Below are 19,442 nucleotides of genomic sequence, written 5' to 3'. Positions count from 1 at the left end.
GCAGCATGTTGTCATACCTCCTTTCAAATGTATTTTACTTACAGGAAATGTCTCAAATCAAATCTAATTAAATATTGACTCAGCCAAGTAAATAACTGGTTACTAAATGGGACACATGAAAAAGCAGAACAGTACTATTGTGACTGCACTGGTGGCTAAGACTAAGCTAAACCTCCATGAATATCTTTAAACCAGTTGCAGTCTCTGACTACTTTTGCACGTTCGTGGAATCCTACAAGAAGTGTGCAGCCCTTTCACACCTGCTTCTAGGAAAATTTAAAGCAGGAGGGAGTGGGCAGACACCAAGGTTCTAGGATTAGGAAACAAACATAAAAGGACTAAAGCAGGGGTCTTTTTATACCAAGACCTTATTTTCCCAAGCATTTTAAATTATATTTTTGTATTGCATTTGTGGTTTGAATTGCTTCAGCGACCGGGCAGTATAAATGTCTAATAAACAAATATAAATATAAAAGGGAGAAGGTGACAGAAATTTGGGCTTGGCCAAACAGAAAATAAGGGACAGAAGAGATAGGAGTGCAGAAGTCCAGTCATGCAAAGAGATAACATCCTATAGAATACAGAGCGAAAAATGAAGTAACAACATGTTGAAGACAGAAAACTGATAAATATTTCAATAAAAGTATTTGCCTGCAGTTAACATTATTGAAAAAAATATACATAAGTGTTATCAAGGGCAAGTTGAGTTCTACATCTGGAATGCATCTCAAATCTCCCTTGTGTACAGCCAGCAAGTCTGATCATGGAGTGGAAAAGGAGGAAAACAAAAAGAAAACATGTGGCAGCAATGTGTAAAGTCTTAGTATACATCCACATGTGGGGAAATTTTATCCTATACTACAGTGTTAAAATTAACCCATAAAGGTCTAAACATGGGACTGGATGCTATATTAACCATCTTGATTAATGGACATTAAAGAAATAAATCGATCAAATAAATATTTATATAGCTCAACCTAAAGACTCCTTCAATAAAACTAAGCATAGCTATGTAACAACTGCATTCCAGTCTGACACACACACCCTTTTCTGTATTTTCCCATTTCTATATTGTGTCGCACTTAATTATTTTACATTTCTAAAATTATCACTCTAACTTGCCGTCCTTGTCCTGCTTTTCTTTGCTAACCTGTTAGAAAAATAGCTGCTTTACTATTAAAAAGGCAATATGCTGGCCTAATTTCAAGACAGCCTCTGAATGGCAGCTACTAAGACCATGAAAGAGGTACCTTTTTGCTTCTAGTTTGGCCTGAACCAAATGACTGCCTGCCTTCATACATCCAAATTTTCTATATTTGGCAGAGTGAATTATCTTTAAGGTATCCTTGACAATCTAGTTCTCTTGCATTTGCTTTTGTAACTTTAAAGCTGTTGACCATCTTGCACAGATATAATTTTTTTTCCAGCTGCTATTTTAAACAGATTCTTCACAGAAGGAGGGGGCATTTAACTATGGCCTACAACTCCCTTTATGGCCCAGTAATTCCAGAGTTAGAGTATCTCCAACAAACAGCTATCTGATCTCTGCTTGAAGACCTCAGAAAGTTAGCACTCACCTACCTCTAGATAACTGGTTCCACTGTCAATCTGTCACATTACTTACTGTGAAGAAAACTCTCCAAATGTTCAGTAAAAATCTACCATCCTGCAACTTCAGCCCATTAATATCTAATCTACTTCAGAAAACATGTTTGTACCCTTTTTCTATGTGATAGTCATTCCTTTATATTGTGGTTATCATCACAAATTTTTGAAGAACAGAAGTCAGATCTTTCACATCCTTGTAATAATGGTGCTCTGAGACTCCTCATTCAACAATCTAGCAAAGTATGACCCGTCAAAAAGTTTACTGAAATCCTTTCTCACAATTCAAGAACACTTTCAGCTATGTCTTTTCACTGAGGCTATCAAAACTGAAATTTGATACAGGTGAGCTTGCCTGACAATATGACACTTACCTCCTCCCATCCACAAAATCATCATCACTGCCTACAGTATCACACTCTAAACTTACACACTAGTCAATATATTCTTAACTAATACAGCAACAATGAGTATATATTAAAGTTATGGTCAATTGATTCATGTAAGCCAGCCAGCTTAACCACCTCAAAATAATGTGATCGTTATTTTACTACATATTCCACTTACCATATAAGAGCAACACTATGTTTCCTCTTGAGAATTTAGCAGAGAAAGGTGGAGGAGATTGCAATTACACACACAGAGAGACTGAAGAGCTGCTAACTATCCTTTTCCATCCACTGACTTCTTTCCTTCCCAGCACTGAGAGGGTTCTACCCATAAAAGTACCCTAAACATAATTTTAAATGAATGTAACATCATGTAAGATCCTAAAGAAGGCATCCCTGGATCCAGAGATGGCCGCCAATTATAGACTGGTGGCCAATATCCCGTTCTTGGGCAAGGTGTTAGAGCGGGTGGTGGCGCGACAACTCCAAGCACTCTTGGATGAAACTGATTATCTGGACCCATTGCAGTCCGGCTTCAGACCCGGGTATGGTACTGAATCTGCCTTGGTCGCCCTGTATGATGACCTGTGCAGGGAGAGACAAGGGGAGTGCATCCCTGTTGGTTCTCCTGGACCTCTCAGCGGCTTTTGATACCGTCGACCATGGTATCCTTCTGGATAGGCTAGCGGGATTGGGGGTTGGAGGCACTGCCTTGCAGTGGTTCCACTCCTATCTCAATGGCCGATTCCAGAAGGTGGTGCTGGGGGACTATGGCTCTGCACCATGGCAGTTATGCCATGGAGTTTCGCAGGGGTCCATTTTGTCCCCCTTGCTATTCAACATCTACATGAAACCACTGGGAGAGGTCATTAGGAGGTGTGGGCTGCGGAATCATCAGTACGCTGATGATACCCAGCTCTACCTCTCGTTCTCAACCAATCCAGGTGAGGCAGTGGCTGTACTGAACCGGTGCCTGGCCGAGGTAATGGGCTGGATGAGGGCCAATAAACTGAAGCTCAATCCAGACAAGACGGAGGTTCTGTTGGTAGATGGTTAGGGCTTCGGGGTGGGGGACCTGGACCTTGTCCTGAATGGGGCTGTACTCCCTCTTAGGGACAAGATTCACAGCTTGGGAGTGCTCCTCGACCCTGAGCTGTCATTAGCAGCTCAGGTGACGGCAGTGGTGAGGAGCGCTTTCCTTCAGCTTTGGCTGATCCATCAGCTGCGTCCCTACCTGGAGAACGATTGCCTGGCGACAGTGACACATGCACTGGTAACTTCCCGATTAGACTTCTGTAACGCGCTCTACGTGGGGCTATCCTTGAAGACGGTCCAGATACTTCAATTGGTGCAAAACAGAGCTGCCAGGTTGCTGATGGGGACTGGGCGTTGTTCTCATATAACCCCAGTTCTCCGCCAGCTTCACTGGCTCCCCATTGAAGTCTGGGCACAATTCAAGGTGTTGGTTATCACCTATAAAGCCCTTAACAGCTTGGGACCTGGTAATCTAAAGGAATGCTTGCGTCCATATATGCCTTCCCGCCCCTTGAGATCAGCAGCAGAGGCCCTTCTCCGGGAACGCTCCATGAAAGATATTAGGAGGGTGAGTACCCGGAGGAGGGCCTTCTCTGCGGTGGCGCCCCACCTATGGAATGTGCTCCCCAGAGAGGTCCGCCTGGCGCTGTTGTTATTTGTTTTTTGGTGCCAGGCCAAGACCTTTTTATTTAAAAGTTATTTTAATTGTTAACTTATGAATTGTATTTATGGGATTTTTAGGTATATGCCGAGATGCTTCTGCTTTTTAACTCCAATTGTACAAATTGTTTATTTATGTTTATTTATTATTGTTGTAAGCTGCCCCAAGGCTTTTTGCAAATGGGGCGGCATAAAAATGGTTTAAATAAATAAAAAAATTAATAAAATAAGATAGCAGTTAATTCCTCCAATCCTACTAAAAATTAGGAAAAACAAATTGGTCCTCTAACAAAATCTTGTGTGAAATGTTCCTGTTCATTGTTCCATGCCTACTTCCGCAGTACTTGATTCTGTTCCCCCTCAGACCCAGTTTTTCTGTTTATTCCCCCTCTAGTCAATGTTTCTGAATGTTTCTTAACTTCTCCCTCCTTGGGGTTCTTTTCCTCCCTGAAGAAGTTTTGTACATCCCCCAACTTTCCTGATACCACCTTCTTTGGCATGGATGTTGTTCTGGCTACATTAAGATCCATGCTCAATCCTCGACTTTACAAAGGGGGAATTAGGCACCAAGGAATCAGGGACATAAACTTTATCAAGCAGGACTTTACAAAGAGGAAATAATTAACCACTAAAAGATCAGTGGATAGGAATAATGAGTAAAGAAAGGTGACCAGCAGATCTTCTTTTCCTGCATATGTGACAGCAATCTTCTCAAATCTCTCTGCTGAAGGTGGTAGGATGAGTAGGGGAGAGATTAAAGAATTCTCAGCAGGCAAGCTGCACAAATATCATATGGAAAGGGTTCAAATCCTTCAAACCAGTAAGACTGACAGAGAAAGAAGACTACTCTTTTTCACTGTAATGCACATTTACCTGTTCAGCAAGAAGTTGCCTCTGTCCCATTAGAAACTGTTTCTGCTGTTCCATTAACAAATGCTTTTGTTGCTGTTCTCTCTGTTTCTGCTGATCTAGTAGAAGTTGGTGCTGCTTCATTACAGCTGCTTGCTGCGGACTATTGAGATAGGTTGTGTTACCATGGTTACCTGCCATGGAAACATTAGGAGGCTGTGCATTCACACCAGGACCAGGAACAGAAACAGGAATGCGAGGAACACCAGCAGAAGGATTTTGATCCTACAAAAGCAGACATGGCAATTAAGTAAAATAGCCTAGACTTCATTTTAGAAATGCCAGCATTTTCACTTTGTTTTTTCATAGTTTGAGCCCTGGAACCTAAACACCTACAAACTTTGTTCTATAGCTGTTTGTCAAGAATTCATATTCAGCGTAACTTTGTTTTGCACAGAAATAAGATTGGGTGTCTGCTCCTTCACATAAGAGTCTAGAAGCTACATTGTGAGGAGCTGCCTAAACGGCTTAATATCAAAGAGGATTTATTCATTAAGAACAGAAATATACCAGATATTGCTTCCTATAAGGAATACGAAGGCATTTAAGCTTTCATATTCTCTCACTGGGGACCTTATTACCACAGGCCAGCAGAGGGAGAATAAGGATATATGAGTGTCAGTATGCTCAGTACTGGGTAGAAAACTGATGTATCTTCTTGCCTATTACAAGCACAATGAGAAAAGAAAATAACTCTGTATGGAATAAAACAGATGGTGATTCTTTGCCTTTCTAGCTCATCAGTAACATTTAATGCTAGACACAGTGCCTGTGATGACCCTCCACAGTAAAAATGAAGATAACTAAACTGCTAGCCAGAGTAAAATCATACACAATTTTATATGCTATTGAAATATCTTCAGCCCTTAGCAAGCCATTTAAAGAAACCATAAGAGGAAAAGAATTATCTTCTTAAATTTAATTGTACCCTGTTTAACAGATTTGTACACCAATCTTTAAAAATCTGTTAATTGGTACCTGCAAGATTCCCATTCTTTGGGCTTTTTAGATTAGAAAGTCTATCACGAAGTCACACATTGCTTTCCTAATAAAGACTGGTGTAGCCATTCCCATCATCCTCTTTGTAGCACACACTACCATATGCACCTCACTTACGGAACAACTTTGCTCAACATACCCAACCCTCTACATTTACTATGGCCAAGCTGCTACTAGAAGCACTTACCTGGCTGTGTGAAACCAGAGGCCTATAAGCGATACTTCCAGACTTCTTCATTACAAACATTCCATTCTGCTCATCACTCATATGAGGCAGTGTAGATTGTTGGCGCTGCTGCATATATGCCAACATAGAGGGTTTGTTCTGTCCAGTTATTGTAACTCCTTGCCCACATTCTTTATAGTGTGAAAGAGGTTTCGTATTCCCATAGTCTAGTACAGAGCTTTGATTAGACACAGAGTTCTGGTTCAGAGTATTTGGCTGATGGCTTAATATATTTCCACCATGATAATTGCCTCCAGCCCTGGGAGAACTCTTGTTTGGCATACTAGACATCATGAGTTTCTGGTTACTGAAGTCTTGTTGATAAATGGAAGGGCTAGTAGGATTTTCCATCGTGTATGGGACAGTCAACGGACTGTGAGAAGAGCCAGACTGTTGCCAGCTAGAAATCTGGTTAGGTTGGTGTACCTGTTGTTGGTTCTGTAACAACTGATCTCTCTTCTGCTTGGCAGCTATCTGTTGAAGTTGTTTAGCAGATGACATCTCCTTGGCACTCCCTGTACTTTGTCCGGACAACAGTGAACTAGACAGAGGCCTCTGCACATTTGGAGACTGGTTTGATGGCTGCATCATGGCTTGGTTGGGATTTTCAGTCACTGACTGACTGGATGGCTGAAACATAGTTTGAGAATTACTAACTGCTGGAGAAGCTGCACTAACAGGGACAGAAGAGGTACCAATAAATGTTGTGCCAGAAGAAGCAGATCTAACTTGTGGAGATCCCATCTGTTCTTGTTCAAAGTCCGCTGGGGAAAATTCAGTCTTTATAATGATGTCTTGCGGTAATGGGGTTTGTGCAGCTGAATTTGAAGAATCAACATCCTTCTTTTCCTCAAAGTCTTCAGTAAAAAGATCTTTCATGTCTTCATCAGGCACTGATCTGTTGAGCTCATCAATGAGCTCCTTCCATTCTTGCTCATTAAGGTTAAGATCTGGCATCAAAATGTTTGAAGGGATAGAACTTCCTGGTCCCGAAATCATACAAGGAAGATCATCCGGTTCCTGTTTGAGCTCTTTATTAATAACCATAGCAAACGTGTCATCAGCATCACTGCTTCCATTCAGCTGAAGGTTAGAATCTGGCAGACACTTTTTGCTGATGCCATCTAGCCCCATGGAAAGTTTTCCATTAAGCTGTAAAGTGTCTGCACCGGAAGGTTTGCTATCCAGCTGGTGCAGAGGTGATACAGGAGGGATACCATTAGTGGAGCCACTCAACCCACCAAGACTATCATCGTGACGTTTTTTGGGCACAGAAAACATGTCCCCATAGCCATTCTGCTGGTCACCATTCTGAGGAGGAACAGAACTATCAAGCTTCCTTTTCACTGTTTCATGAAGCTGCTGAAAGAGAAACAGTTTAAAATTAATGTTATACCTCAAAGCGGGGTCATCTTGGTTTTCCTAGGCCAGCAATCAGTTGATTTTCTATTAAAATTTATGTGAAACATTACAAAGGAGTAAAACCTTTATTATTTATCACATTTGTATGCCACCTCATAGCCAAAGGCCCTCTTTTTCAGCTGTTTTCTTTCACTGTTTTAATCCATGTGAGATCTACATGCATTTTGGAGTTAATATATTCTGCACTAAAACACTGAAAAGCATTACTGAGTATACAGCTGCTTTGCTCGATGCTAGTTTACTTGCTTGGACTCTCTCTCATTGACCATTATGGTACATTTAGTTTTCTTGTAGCTTTGTCCCAGAAATTTCATGAAATTCCAATCACAGGTTGCTAAGGCACCTTTGAACCCAACTGGCTTCTTGATGCCTCATAGGAGATAAATATAAATACATGTTTTTATACTGTAAACAGTTTCTTTATACCCTACTTGGTTAATGCTACTTGAGCCAAAAGACAACACTGTACAGGCAACCTACTAAGACTTCTCTTCATTTAAACTCAAGGCAGTAGCAACAGCAGCAGCTATTGCTGCTGCATTATAGCTTTCCTTCTTGCCTTCTCATCTTAAAGGGTTACTTGATTTTAAGACTAGAAGTGAGTGTACTGTACGTGCAGCTGCCATAACTCTGAATTAATATTGCCCAGCAGGAAGGAGCTGTTATTCAGTTTGCCAACAAATTACTTAGCTGGGGATACTGCTGCTCACCCCAGCCAGATTGTAAATTGCATTGAGCCCCAAAGAAAATTTGCTATTTAACCAACCTGTTATCAGATTATGCTTTTATAACCAATAGGCAATAAATTATTTTATTTACAAAAATAATTCATACTTGTACTTGCAATTTCTAAAAGGAAGAAAACAAAGCTATACAAAATATACAATGAATCTTCTTCAGGATATTTATTCTGAAAAGTGTTCACTTTTCACAATATAGGTTCACTTTTACCAATATGCTGTAAACCTGGTTTCCCAGAAACAGCAGTCTCAACCAGGGGCTGGTGTTCACTCATCATGCTAAACCTTTCTGGAAAAAAGCCACAGTGGGTGACTCGTCTATTGCTCTCAACAGTTGTCTGTTGTTTCTGAGCTTGTTCCTCCCTCACTCCCTTCTCAGTCCTCCAGCCCTAGGCTGGTACATATCCAAGGAAACTTTGTAGCAGAGGTCTTCTTTTCTTTGTTCCATGCATACTTTTCTGCAATTCATCTGATGTGGCTGCCTGCTGACAAAGGTGACCCACCCTACATCAGATGGTATAAAGCAAATACTTTTTAAAGTCCTCATGAATGGAGAAATACATTAACAAACTTTCCATGTTAATATTTCCTATCATGAAATTTGTGCAAATTTCTCCTTTGCTGTACTACTCTGCCATGAATTTTGCATCATTTCCTCCTTTGTTACACTGCTTTGCCATGGAATGTGACTAAATTTCCCTTCCTTACCACTTTGCCCTGATTTTTGTAATTCTGCTCACGGCTCTGTAATATCCATCCATGTATATCTGATGAGTAGCAATAGAGACCACTGTAGGGAAGTAACAAGCAGAAAATGGAGGGGAGGGGAGACCTGAAAGCAGTTGGTGGTTGTAAAAGAGAAAAAGCTTTTGGGGCAGGTATTATTTCAGTGCAATGTGTAATGTGAAGCAGTCTTTAGAAGTGAAAGGCGTTTGCTAGGAAAAGAAGCGCTTTTCCTACAACTGAAGAATGGTGGTGGCACAAGCCATTTTATAAGGAATGGCAGGGGGTTTTCTCTACTTCTTGATAACCAATGGAAACATTGTCCTGCTGCATCCAAACATCACATTAAGCTACCCTGCGAATAAAACACCCCTAACATACCACAACACATGCTTTCTTACAGTAGATGTTTTCAGAAAATACCCACAACAGAAAAAATCCTCCAGGTTTGGACATCATGCAAAATAACCTATTATGGCTTAGGATGACATATGAACCCAGTATATCAGAATACAACCTTGGAATCTCTAAAAATATTAATTTTTCAAACATTTGTTTATTACTTTTACATCCCACTCTTCACAATGTCTCGGGGCAGTAATACAATAAAATAAATAAGATACAGTATCCAAATATATCCCACAGGTCCAGGTGTAAATTTTATACCTGTTTATTTCAGGTGCCCCAAAACCTGACATGGACTATATGAGAACTGAATGAAGTTTGGGCAGAATATTTTAAAACTGCAACAGCAGTCTGTTCCTTAATCAAAACCCATCTATTGACCTATAAATCTAGCTTATTCAGCATAATAGTGTCTTGCTTTCTTCTGTTCCCTCCTCCATTTTTTTCTTCATGTGGAAATTTTACAAATAAAAATGCTGGAGATGACAGCAAGTCCATTTTAGTCCACATGTTTTGTACTTATTCCCTCACTGTATCTATTGGGGAAGGATAACAAAATTACTTTCTCCGAAATTAAAATTTTCAATCAATCTTGTTATTTTGTGACATTTTTATGCAATCTGTGCATTTGCCAAAATTATTATGCAGTAGATTGCAAGAAGAATTACTGAAAAAATAAAAAGCAATTGTATCATGGTTCTAGAACAGGGGTCCTCAAACTTTTTCAACGGGGGCCAGTTCAAAGGTGCCGGCGGTGGGCTCAGGGTGCCAAGGCAGCGGGGGGGGGGGGAAGCAGGGGGGGGTGCGCAGTGCGAGGCAGTGGCTTGCTCACGTGGAGATTGTTTTCTCTGAGCAAGTCCAAAATGATCTCCGTGCGAGCAAGCTGTGCGCACAGCGAGTGCAAAACCTCTGGGGTGGGCCGGTTAAATGGGCATGGCGGGCCGTATCCAGCCCACGGGCTGCAGTTTGAGGACCCATGTTCTAGAAGTTGGCAGGGTACCTGAGACCTAGTTTAGGAATTCTCTAGATTTTTTCATGAATAATCTAATGTTACACAAGAGACATTCAGCACAATTTGTCCACAATTTCTGAGATTGTTCTTTATCTAGTAATATTTTTTCTCCTTCTCACTGATAGGCACCACTTCCCAATGTCAACATTATTTTTCTCCATTTTGGTTGTTTATTTCTTGACTGGGCCAAACCTTTTCACTACTTAAAATCAACTACTATAGTTGGAAGGAGAAGAATTTTGCTAAATCAGGAGATGTGAACTTTGCTACTTTCTTCATTACTGCACTACTACAATTTTGGTGAATCTCTTGTTTATCAAGAATAGTTTATAAAGATAGGCTGAAAACATGTAAAAATACAGTAGAGGCAGGTATGAACAAAAAAAAATGTAAACAATGGGGGTTAAATGTCCATAAATGCAGTTGGTTATAGAAGATATTCCTGTTTTTGCTGCAGCACAATAAAATGGCTATCCATCCCTTGCAGGTGAATTCCAAATGGCCCATGATGGGTAATGCACAGAAACTGCATTAAAAACCACACTGTGCATACTCTACATGAAAGAAAAACCTATGCCACTTCCTAAGCAAGCCCATCTGTAGAAAATATGATTTATATAGCACTGCTTATGTGATTAAAGAATTACCTACGCTCTTGAGTTCCAGTGGCTGCTGCTACATGCTTGGATGTCTGTGCCATTTTGCCAGCTTCTCAGGCAGCCACAACTTCTGGCCGATTAAATGGCTTGCCAAGTGATCAGTAATCCCCATATACTACAGCCCCAGCTAGCAGCAGCCCAAGAGCAAGAACTCTATGAAGCTCCTGCGAGGCTATCAAAGAAAACTGCATTTGGCTTACTAGATTACACAGTTCTCAATTAAATAGAAGAGTTACATTTCAAATACTGCTTTTTCCATTACAGTACTATAGTAAATGGAGATGCTGCATTTCTCCACTCTTTCCCTTTTACACAACTGAGATCCTATCATTAGTTACTACATAGTTATTTTAATAATGTATCGACATGAACCAACTACTATACAAGAATTTAATCCTATATGCTAACAGAAATATCCTTTTTAAAGGATGATCTTTGCATAGTCAAAGTGACATTGTCCATGAACAGGAAGGGAGGTGGCAGCCAACTTGGGGGAGCCACAAGGATTACCAAAGTACAAAATGCAGAAGCAAAAAAATAAAAAATAGGGAAAACCCCAGGGGTAAGCAGAATTCAAAACACTGCAATGAACACCAAACATGATGAGTTGGTAGGGAATATGGAGTGTCAACTGAGAGGGAAAGTAGAATGGAATACTTTGGAAAAGGCATTGCTGGAATCCTGAAGAGGAACACTCCATAATGCAACAGGTTTCACTTGTCTCTCAATTATTACAGGAAAAGACTGCAGTCCAATTTACTCCTAATTATTTTCAGCATTACAAAGTTATTGCAAACAGCCTAACAGTGATGAACTACTCTGTATGTGTTTATGCTAAAATTCATATATTTTGTAATCTATATGAAGTTGACAAAACCTACACTAACATATGCAGTTCTCTCAGAAGAGCACTTTACAGAAGCTTGGCGAATGAGTCAGACAGGAGCCCCACCAAAGCAGTGTAAAGGCAAGAAAAACCTGTTCTAAGATGAAATCTTAAAGGAAACACTGAAAAAAAAGAAATCAATACTACCTGCCAACATACCAAACAAGTTTTAAGACTACTAGATAGTTATGCACCAGATTAAAATTAGTGAAATTGTTTTTCTAGCAGGATGTGCATGTTTTAGCCCCCTGATAATCCCTTCTAGAAAACATTCTAATTTTATTTATTTATTGATATCCTGCCTTTTTCCTACAAAGGGCTCAAGGCAGCTTACATCATTCTCCTCCTCCATCTTATCCCCACAACAACAACCCTGTGAGGTAGGCTGGGCTGAGAGTTTGTGACTGGCCCAAAGTCACCCAGTTGGCTCCATGGCTGAGTGGGGACTAGAACCCAGGTTGTCTGAGTCCCAGTCCCATCCTCTTAACCACTACACCACACTGGCTCTCTAGTGATATAATAAAGGAAATATAGGACAAGTTGTTTAAAGAGCAATCAAAATGTATTCATTTGTCCATTCTGTACTCATGATACATATGAAACTCATTTATTTCTTACAAACATACAACAGGAAAACTGTTTTGTCAAACTTTACTGGGAAAAGCATGCAAATTCAAAATAATTTAGGATATAATAAGCATAACTTTTCTTTATAAATTACATATTAATAGATTTCTATCTATTTCAAATAATGGCACTCAAATATAAATCTCAGAACTATGTAAAGTATTTGTTCCCAAGGAACAAAATACACAACTGAGTTCATCTCAAGGCAATAACAGGCCTGCTCTATGGATCCTTTATTTCTGGCATATAGTTTAACTATTTTAGTTGAATAAATTGCATCTATAGCTGAAACTTTCCTGTTAAATCAGAACTTCAGAACCCTGTACAATAAAAAGCTAATTTATCCACCCAGCTCAACTCAACAGCACCATCTGTTGCTCCCAGTGCTTTGTAATGCAGAAGATATCATTATAATCAAATGTAATGAGATATGCTAGACAACAGCATTATCTTGCCAAGAAACTACAGACTAATGAAAAACAACAACACCCTACCTCAACTTGTTTTGCAACAATTTGACTTGTTAGCAGAAACACTGACTCACATAAAGCACCTGTGATTATAAGCCCCTTTAATACTTTGCTGTCATCCCATCTCCAAAACATGCATCACCACATTGGGCCACATCTCAGTAGATCCTAGGTATATATATGGGTGAAAGATATCACATGGCCCAAAAGCTATGTAACAGCTATTGGTGCTGCCATCTTCCTGAATCTAATTCCCAACCACAAAATCTCCCAACCAAGTAGATGAATGATCTAGAACAGCAGCGCTGCCTTCACATATCCGCTTAGAGAGTCCTTGGGACTAATTTAATTGTGGAATATAAGTTGAACAAACAAACAAATTTGCCAGGGCATAGCTGCCTGCATTGCAGAAGTAAATTAGATCAACAGGCTTTTGTTTAATTATGATTTTGCTGGTAAAAAGTACATGCACATCCATGATAAAGGGAGTACAATGGATACAGAAGAAAACTACATTTCATTGAAGGTAAAAACACAATGGTAATTGACATGTTTCTTAGAAACTGTGTGGTGTTTTGAGTTTTTGTTCCTATGAGTGGAATTCTGTTCATGAGATGCTCTTTCTGGAATAGATGCACTTTTCATCAATTCCAGTTTAACAAGATTGTTGTCTGTTCTATGAACTGAGTACAAGGACAAGTTCTTTATACAATTATTTAAACCTAGTCTCTCGAAATTTTAGCACATCTGCCAATAATGAAATTGGAAGCCAATGCCTCACTAGCTCTTCCACAAATGTTTAGAATGTTGTTTTATGAAAACAGTGGTGCTAAGTACCTCATTTTTAACATTAGTTCCTTGCTGTTAAGGGAAGAAAAAATGAAGCAGAAAAATCATCAGATTCTGTGTTACTTTAATTTCACTTAATTCTTTGGTCATTAAAATTAGTAGCTTATCCTATTCTGTATGACCAAATTATTGAACAATGTAGGAAACTGTCAAAGCAGTAAGCTGTTTATAAATCATGCTCTGCAGAGAGTGTACAGTCATAAGCAGGTCTACTAAGCCTTTTGTTAAACTGGCCCTTCCCTTTTGGCAACAGGATGTGGGAGACCACCACCAAAAAATAATCAGGGAAGGAAGAAATTCAAAACTTAGAACCTTAAGAGAAATATATAACTATAATATATTCCTCCAGGGTAAGTAGATGATGAAGTATTTAGAATATTCATACTAAATTAGCTTAGAAATATCATACCAGTGTCAAGAATAGTCCACTGTTAAAAGACTGAACGGCTTAACATTTACTGCTCTTATAATAAAAACTGTATACAACAAAAGTCATCTAATTATTCTCTGAGCCATTTTTCTTGTCTATATTTTAAGATGAAATGAGCTCTTATCAAGAACCTATCCATTTTTACTTTAAAAAGATCTGAACAGCTTTTAAGCAAAACACATACCATTTACTACAGTGTCAGATCACAGGAATGTCTTACAACCTCACCGCCAGATAAAAGATTAAAGCATCCCATCCTCCTGACTGTGCCCCAACCAGCTTCTAAACAGAGAAGTGACTAATGGCCCAGTCAACTTCTGATTCTATCAGATACAGAGATCACAAAAATGTAAAGTACTATAGAAAAGGGCTACTCATTTTGTTTTTTAGACACAATAGGTGCACTCCTATGGCTTCTCAACATTCTCTGGAGGACCACAGGATTATTTAGAACTTCAGTTCTGAGGTCCTGTGACCCTGGAAATGAAGTTCTGAAGGCCATGCTAGTGCTCATTTTACAACCAGTGCAGAAAGAACCATGCCAGCTGCCTCTCTGAGGATACAAGTGGCCTCAGGGAGATTGAAACTCTTCCAAGGGACAGGAGAGAGAGCAGTCCAAGGCAAATGGCTTACATTGATTCCGACAGCCTCCCCCTGCCCCCTTCCCACCCCCTCCCCAGCACTTAATCTGTATCGCTGAAAACAGCTGTCTACATAAAATGCATAATGTGAAGTGTGGTGGAGATTGGCTCCACTGCATCTCACACTGTGCAATTGAATTGGAGGGTGCTGGTGTCCTAACTCACTAAGGGCCCAAACCTGCGCATGTTTAGACAGAACAGAAAACCCTGTGACTTCCAATATTCCCCCACTGCTCAGAGTCTGTCTTTCTAGACACCAGTAGCATTGTGCCTTAGGAACATCAATATCTTTTTCGATGCATCTTTCAGATATGCTGAAAGCCATACATTCTTGAATAGCCTGGAAACCCACTTCCACTTTACTTAATTTCCTTCATTTTAATATGCAAGGGACAGAATCCTAAGAAATTCACAGCCTTCCATTTTCTTTAGTATATCTTACATATTTAAATAAAAAGATAATACTTAAGTTACCATCAGAGTATGTATCTTCCAATTTCAACAGCAGGCCAAAATTTTAACTGTGTCATTGGGAAGAGACCACAGTACTCCGATTTGACTGTATAAGATTCCAGGCTTAATTTCTAATATCTCTGGTTAAAAAAAATCTCAGATCGAGGATTGGGAAAGGCCTGTTTTAAGCTTAAAAGGACTGTTGCTATATTGAATTGACAGCTCTGGACAAGGCAGTATGCATAAAGGAGTAATTTCAATTCTTACAGTCTGTTGTTTTCACATGAATATTTAAGAACTACAAAAGCTTACCTCAAAGGCACACATCTTAAAGTGAAAATGGAACACTGACATGTACACTTATTTGGGACTACCACAACAGCACTGCTGTTAACTTTGGTTTCTTAGCACTCCTCTCTCTCCCCAATAATTCAATAGCCCCACCATGCTGGCCATTCAATAAGCGGGGATGGAGTTAGTAAAACCTATTCCAACATACAAAATACAGGTTTCAAAGCACTTCTTCAAGTAACTTTCCTTATTTTATGTAAACTAATTGTATACACAATGTGGTAAGCTGATTATTAGGATCAATCTGTAGCAAGTATGTTATCTGGAAGGAAATTCTCACCCTCTGGTGTAGACAATCCTTACCTGTCCTTCACTTATACTCTTGTCTCAACTTTGAAGTTTTTCATATATGAAACCATTCCACTAATGCTGCCTGAATGGTTGTAGTCACACTTGGATATGGGAGGCCTAGATGCAAATCCCTACTCACTGAGTGACACTTAGGCCAGTCACACACTCTCAACCTAACCTACTTCAGAAGATTGCTATGAATATAAAATTGACTAATTCCTAAATTAACCACCCTAGATCCCCAGAGAATGAACTTGATATAAATGGAATACAGTCATTGTGTATTGTGTGTTGCCAAATAGTTATCTTTATATGCTATAACTTGAGTTTTCAGTGCATTTTCAATTCCAAATACTGAATAGATTCAACTGTTTACCAATATGGACCATATTAATGCCACATTCCACTGGAGGGCCAAGACACCCACTGGCAGCTTTAAAGAAAACAATATTATCACTTAACCCTTCCTGTTGGTCTCAATGCAGCTGGGAACCCACAATTTGCTACTTTTTTGTTTATTTTTTCTACAGACTGTTACTCTCTGGAAACACTGAAAATTTATATCGTTGGGACTGCAGAGGTGCCTGAAGTAGCTGGGAGAAGGGACCATAAGCATTCGTAAAGAGGGGAAAAAGTTAGAATAAGCAATTATTAAGTCTTCCTTCCCTACAGTTGCATCAGGGGTGAGAAGAAAAACAAATACCCTCTCACTTTGTCCTCCAATACGGGATATTCGAGAAATGGAAAAACAGTCCTTTCAAATAATAAATTATTAAATTTTAAAGAAAAATCATTTCAAACCGCAACTCTTCCAAAAGTTGGCCTTGGCTTTTATAGCCAAGAATCCCCACTGCTACAAAATAGCCACACATCCCGAGTCTTTTTAAAAAGGAGCCGCGGGTTCCTCAAAACCAAAACAAACCCTGCACCCGTCCAGTTAGGACCTTACCGCGATGAGAGCACTGCTACGGCCGTGCTGTTGCTGCTGTTCACCGCCCGCGGTGTCGGCGTCCAGGCCGTTGATTCCGGGCCTGTCGGAAGAAACAGAGGTAGAGGCAGAGCCCACGGAACCCGGGGCTGGAGCAGAGGAAGCCGGCTGCGACGGGGCTGCCGGGGGAGGAAGGGGCGGCTGGCGATGCTTCCCAGCTCGCTTGGCCTTGGCCTGCAAGCAGCGCTGGTGAAGGGCGAAGGTTTGCTGGCGTTCTAGCTCCAGGCGCTCGGGCGACACGGCCTGGTAGCGGGACTCACAGGCGCTGTGATGCCGCCGGCACAACTCGATCCGCCGGCGGAGTCGCTCCATTACCGCGCTGTGCCGCGGCACCACGAACTCCGCCATGGGGCAGGGAGGCAGAACCATGAGCCGAGGACAAGAGAAAAAGGACACAAGACTCGGTTGCTCTTCACTCCGCCATGGCTGGTGGCGAGGGATGCCGGGCAGCCCTCAGCCCCAACGCTCCGTCCTCCTCCTCCTCCTCTTCCTCCTCCGCTGCCGCTGCCGCCGCCGCCGCCACCACTCTTTCCAGGCGGGGGCGCCCCACTCCCCGAGGGGCTGAAGCCCTGTTTCCTGGACTCAAGCCTGGCGACCCACTACCAACTTTATCTCTCCTGCCCCGCTCCTAGTTCAGGCCCAGAGACAACCGAGCCTCCCGTTTCCCATTGTTATCCGCGCTTCAGCCGCCGCCATCTTGAAATTGTTTTATCACTTTGCCTCCCTCCCCTCCCCATTTGTGAGCCAGCCCAGTTGAGGGGGCGGACTTTCCTAGGTGGTGCCTGACGTCACCACCCGCATATGCATTGGTGGCAGTGATTAACAAACGGTCAAACAAGCCAATGGGATATGAGAACGGAAGAAGCTGGCTAAAGTTGGGGGAAGGGATTTCCCCCTCAGCTCCTCATCTTCTGGAAGAGTATAAAGGGTAGAGCTTCATGATTGACAAAAAGTGCTTCTCCTACGTTGCCTATAGTAGCGATAGCTGAGGCGTTCGAGGGGGTACGGACTCTTTTACCCCTCCCCTAGTTAAGCATCAAAGGAATATTTACGTATTGGACAATAGCAATAAAGGACGAATAAGTATGTGAAAGAATAGCCTTATCTTCTAGTGCTGAGAAAGGCCTATCACTAAAAACGACCATAGGCACGTATTCTAGTTCAGGACTGTAACAAAAAGCTTAAATTCTCACCAGTTCCTTTAATTTTAAAAGTCCTGCCATTTTAGGTTCTTCGATTTCTCTTCTACTGCATCATAGGAAAAAATAGCATACTGTGCTCTCGCAAAAGGTTTTAACAAAAGGAGCTAGTAGTTAACATTGATCAGGATAACCAGAACCTTTACCTGTCACCTCCTAAGTCTAAGTCCCAAACTCCTCTCGCTTTACAAATTTCCCTAGATGCTAGCCTGCTGCTTGTGCTTGATACAGTCCAGGATTTATGACTATTTCTAGTTTTCATATTGTTCTCCTGCTGGTTCAACTTCAACCCACGGACAATGGAAACAACGCTACTTTTGAGAGAAAGATGAACGTGTTTCTCCACAAGGCTTTGGAAATTATAAAGCAGGAAATTATGTAATACCAGAAGGAAGCACAGAACGAGCCAGAATTTTTTTTTCTGACGAAGCGGATCTGCTGATCGGTTTTCCCCAAAATTTGGGCTAGCATGGGACCCCTCTTCACAACCCTCAATAAGTGGTCTAGTACTATACGCCCGTTAACACGATTGCCACAATGCAATTTACATGCTTGCACAAGACATCTGAGGAAAAAGTAGTTCTATGCTGAAATACACTTACTTTCAAGAGCTGGTTAGACTTTCAAACACAAGGTCAGGAAGTAAATTGAAGGCTGCCACTCTGGGCTAGGTATATAAAATAGTGGCCTCCAAACTTTCGAGCTTTTTAAATCTATAAAAATATCTTACCTAATTGGACGAAGTCAACCAATTTTCTATCCGACTATTGAAGCTACCTTGCAGAAGAAAGCCGCCTAACCCAAGCCCTGTAATGCAATTCCAAATGGTTCTTTGAATAGGCTGTGTTGTATGGAGACTGTACTAGATTTATGCATTACCCATGGAAATAGGTTTGCAGTAGATTCAAGCAGGAAGCAGAGAATAGGAGAGAGCTCTGTACTGAAATACTGAGCTATGAAAATGTAATTTTGAAGCAATGACCAAAAGTGGCCAACAATCTGAGAAAGACCAGAATTTAAAAGCAACTTATAGCTCTACACTATTAATTCTAATCCTTCCTTGGTAGTTCTTGTTTTAGGATCAGGTGCAAGTACAATTTGTATTACCTAATATATAAAACATGGTATTTTCTATGGATTGCTATCTTCTGGAGCAGATGTGGGAAATGTATGGTCCTCCAAATGCTGGTGGATTCCGAGTACCTAAGAGCCACAGCAAACTTGATAATTGGATTGATAGTTGTAGGTTTATCAACTTCATTAGATCCACATGCCTCCCATGTGGTTCTGCTAGTCTCTAGACTATTTTACTGTACCGTTAGCTTTTGTAGAACGACGATGATACGGTGCCATGTCCAGATATGACAATTAAGCTAAAAAAGCAATATGAGCAACCCAAGCAACTGTGTATTTTTATGATCCAGTTCAAAAGATTCTTGGCACTTCAACATTTATAAAGCATTTCTCACTAGA

The 19,442-nt window shown here is 40.7% G+C and overlaps 1 protein-coding gene across 2 annotated transcripts in view; it reads right to left on the bottom strand.

Moving 5' to 3' along the window:
* Positions 1–17,469, bottom strand: part of MAML1 (mastermind like transcriptional coactivator 1) — a 30,175-nt gene extending 12,706 nt beyond the window's left edge. The window contains exons 1-3 of one of the 2 annotated variants that reach the window (XM_044454106.1): positions 16,732–17,469; positions 5,785–7,185; positions 4,563–4,823 (exon numbers count right to left, since the gene is read on the bottom strand). In XM_044454106.1, the coding sequence (XP_044310041.1) occupies positions 4,563–4,823; positions 5,785–7,185; positions 16,732–17,139 (2,070 nt within the window). In that variant the 5' untranslated portion in view covers positions 17,140–17,469. The remainder of the gene's footprint in view (positions 1–4,562; positions 4,824–5,784; positions 7,186–16,731) is intronic. The other variant, XM_044454107.1, reaches the window with a different exon arrangement.
* Positions 17,470–19,442: the final 1,973 nt, after the last annotated feature.

The sequence above is a fragment of the Varanus komodoensis genome, unplaced genomic scaffold (assembly GCF_004798865.1).
Source record: "Varanus komodoensis strain SLA01 unplaced genomic scaffold, ASM479886v1 scaffold7_3, whole genome shotgun sequence".
NCBI classification, from domain to species: Eukaryota; Metazoa; Chordata; class Lepidosauria; order Squamata; family Varanidae; genus Varanus; species Varanus komodoensis.
The sequence above is the reverse complement of the archived record's forward strand: the minus strand, read 5'-3'. Positions and strand labels throughout refer to the sequence as shown.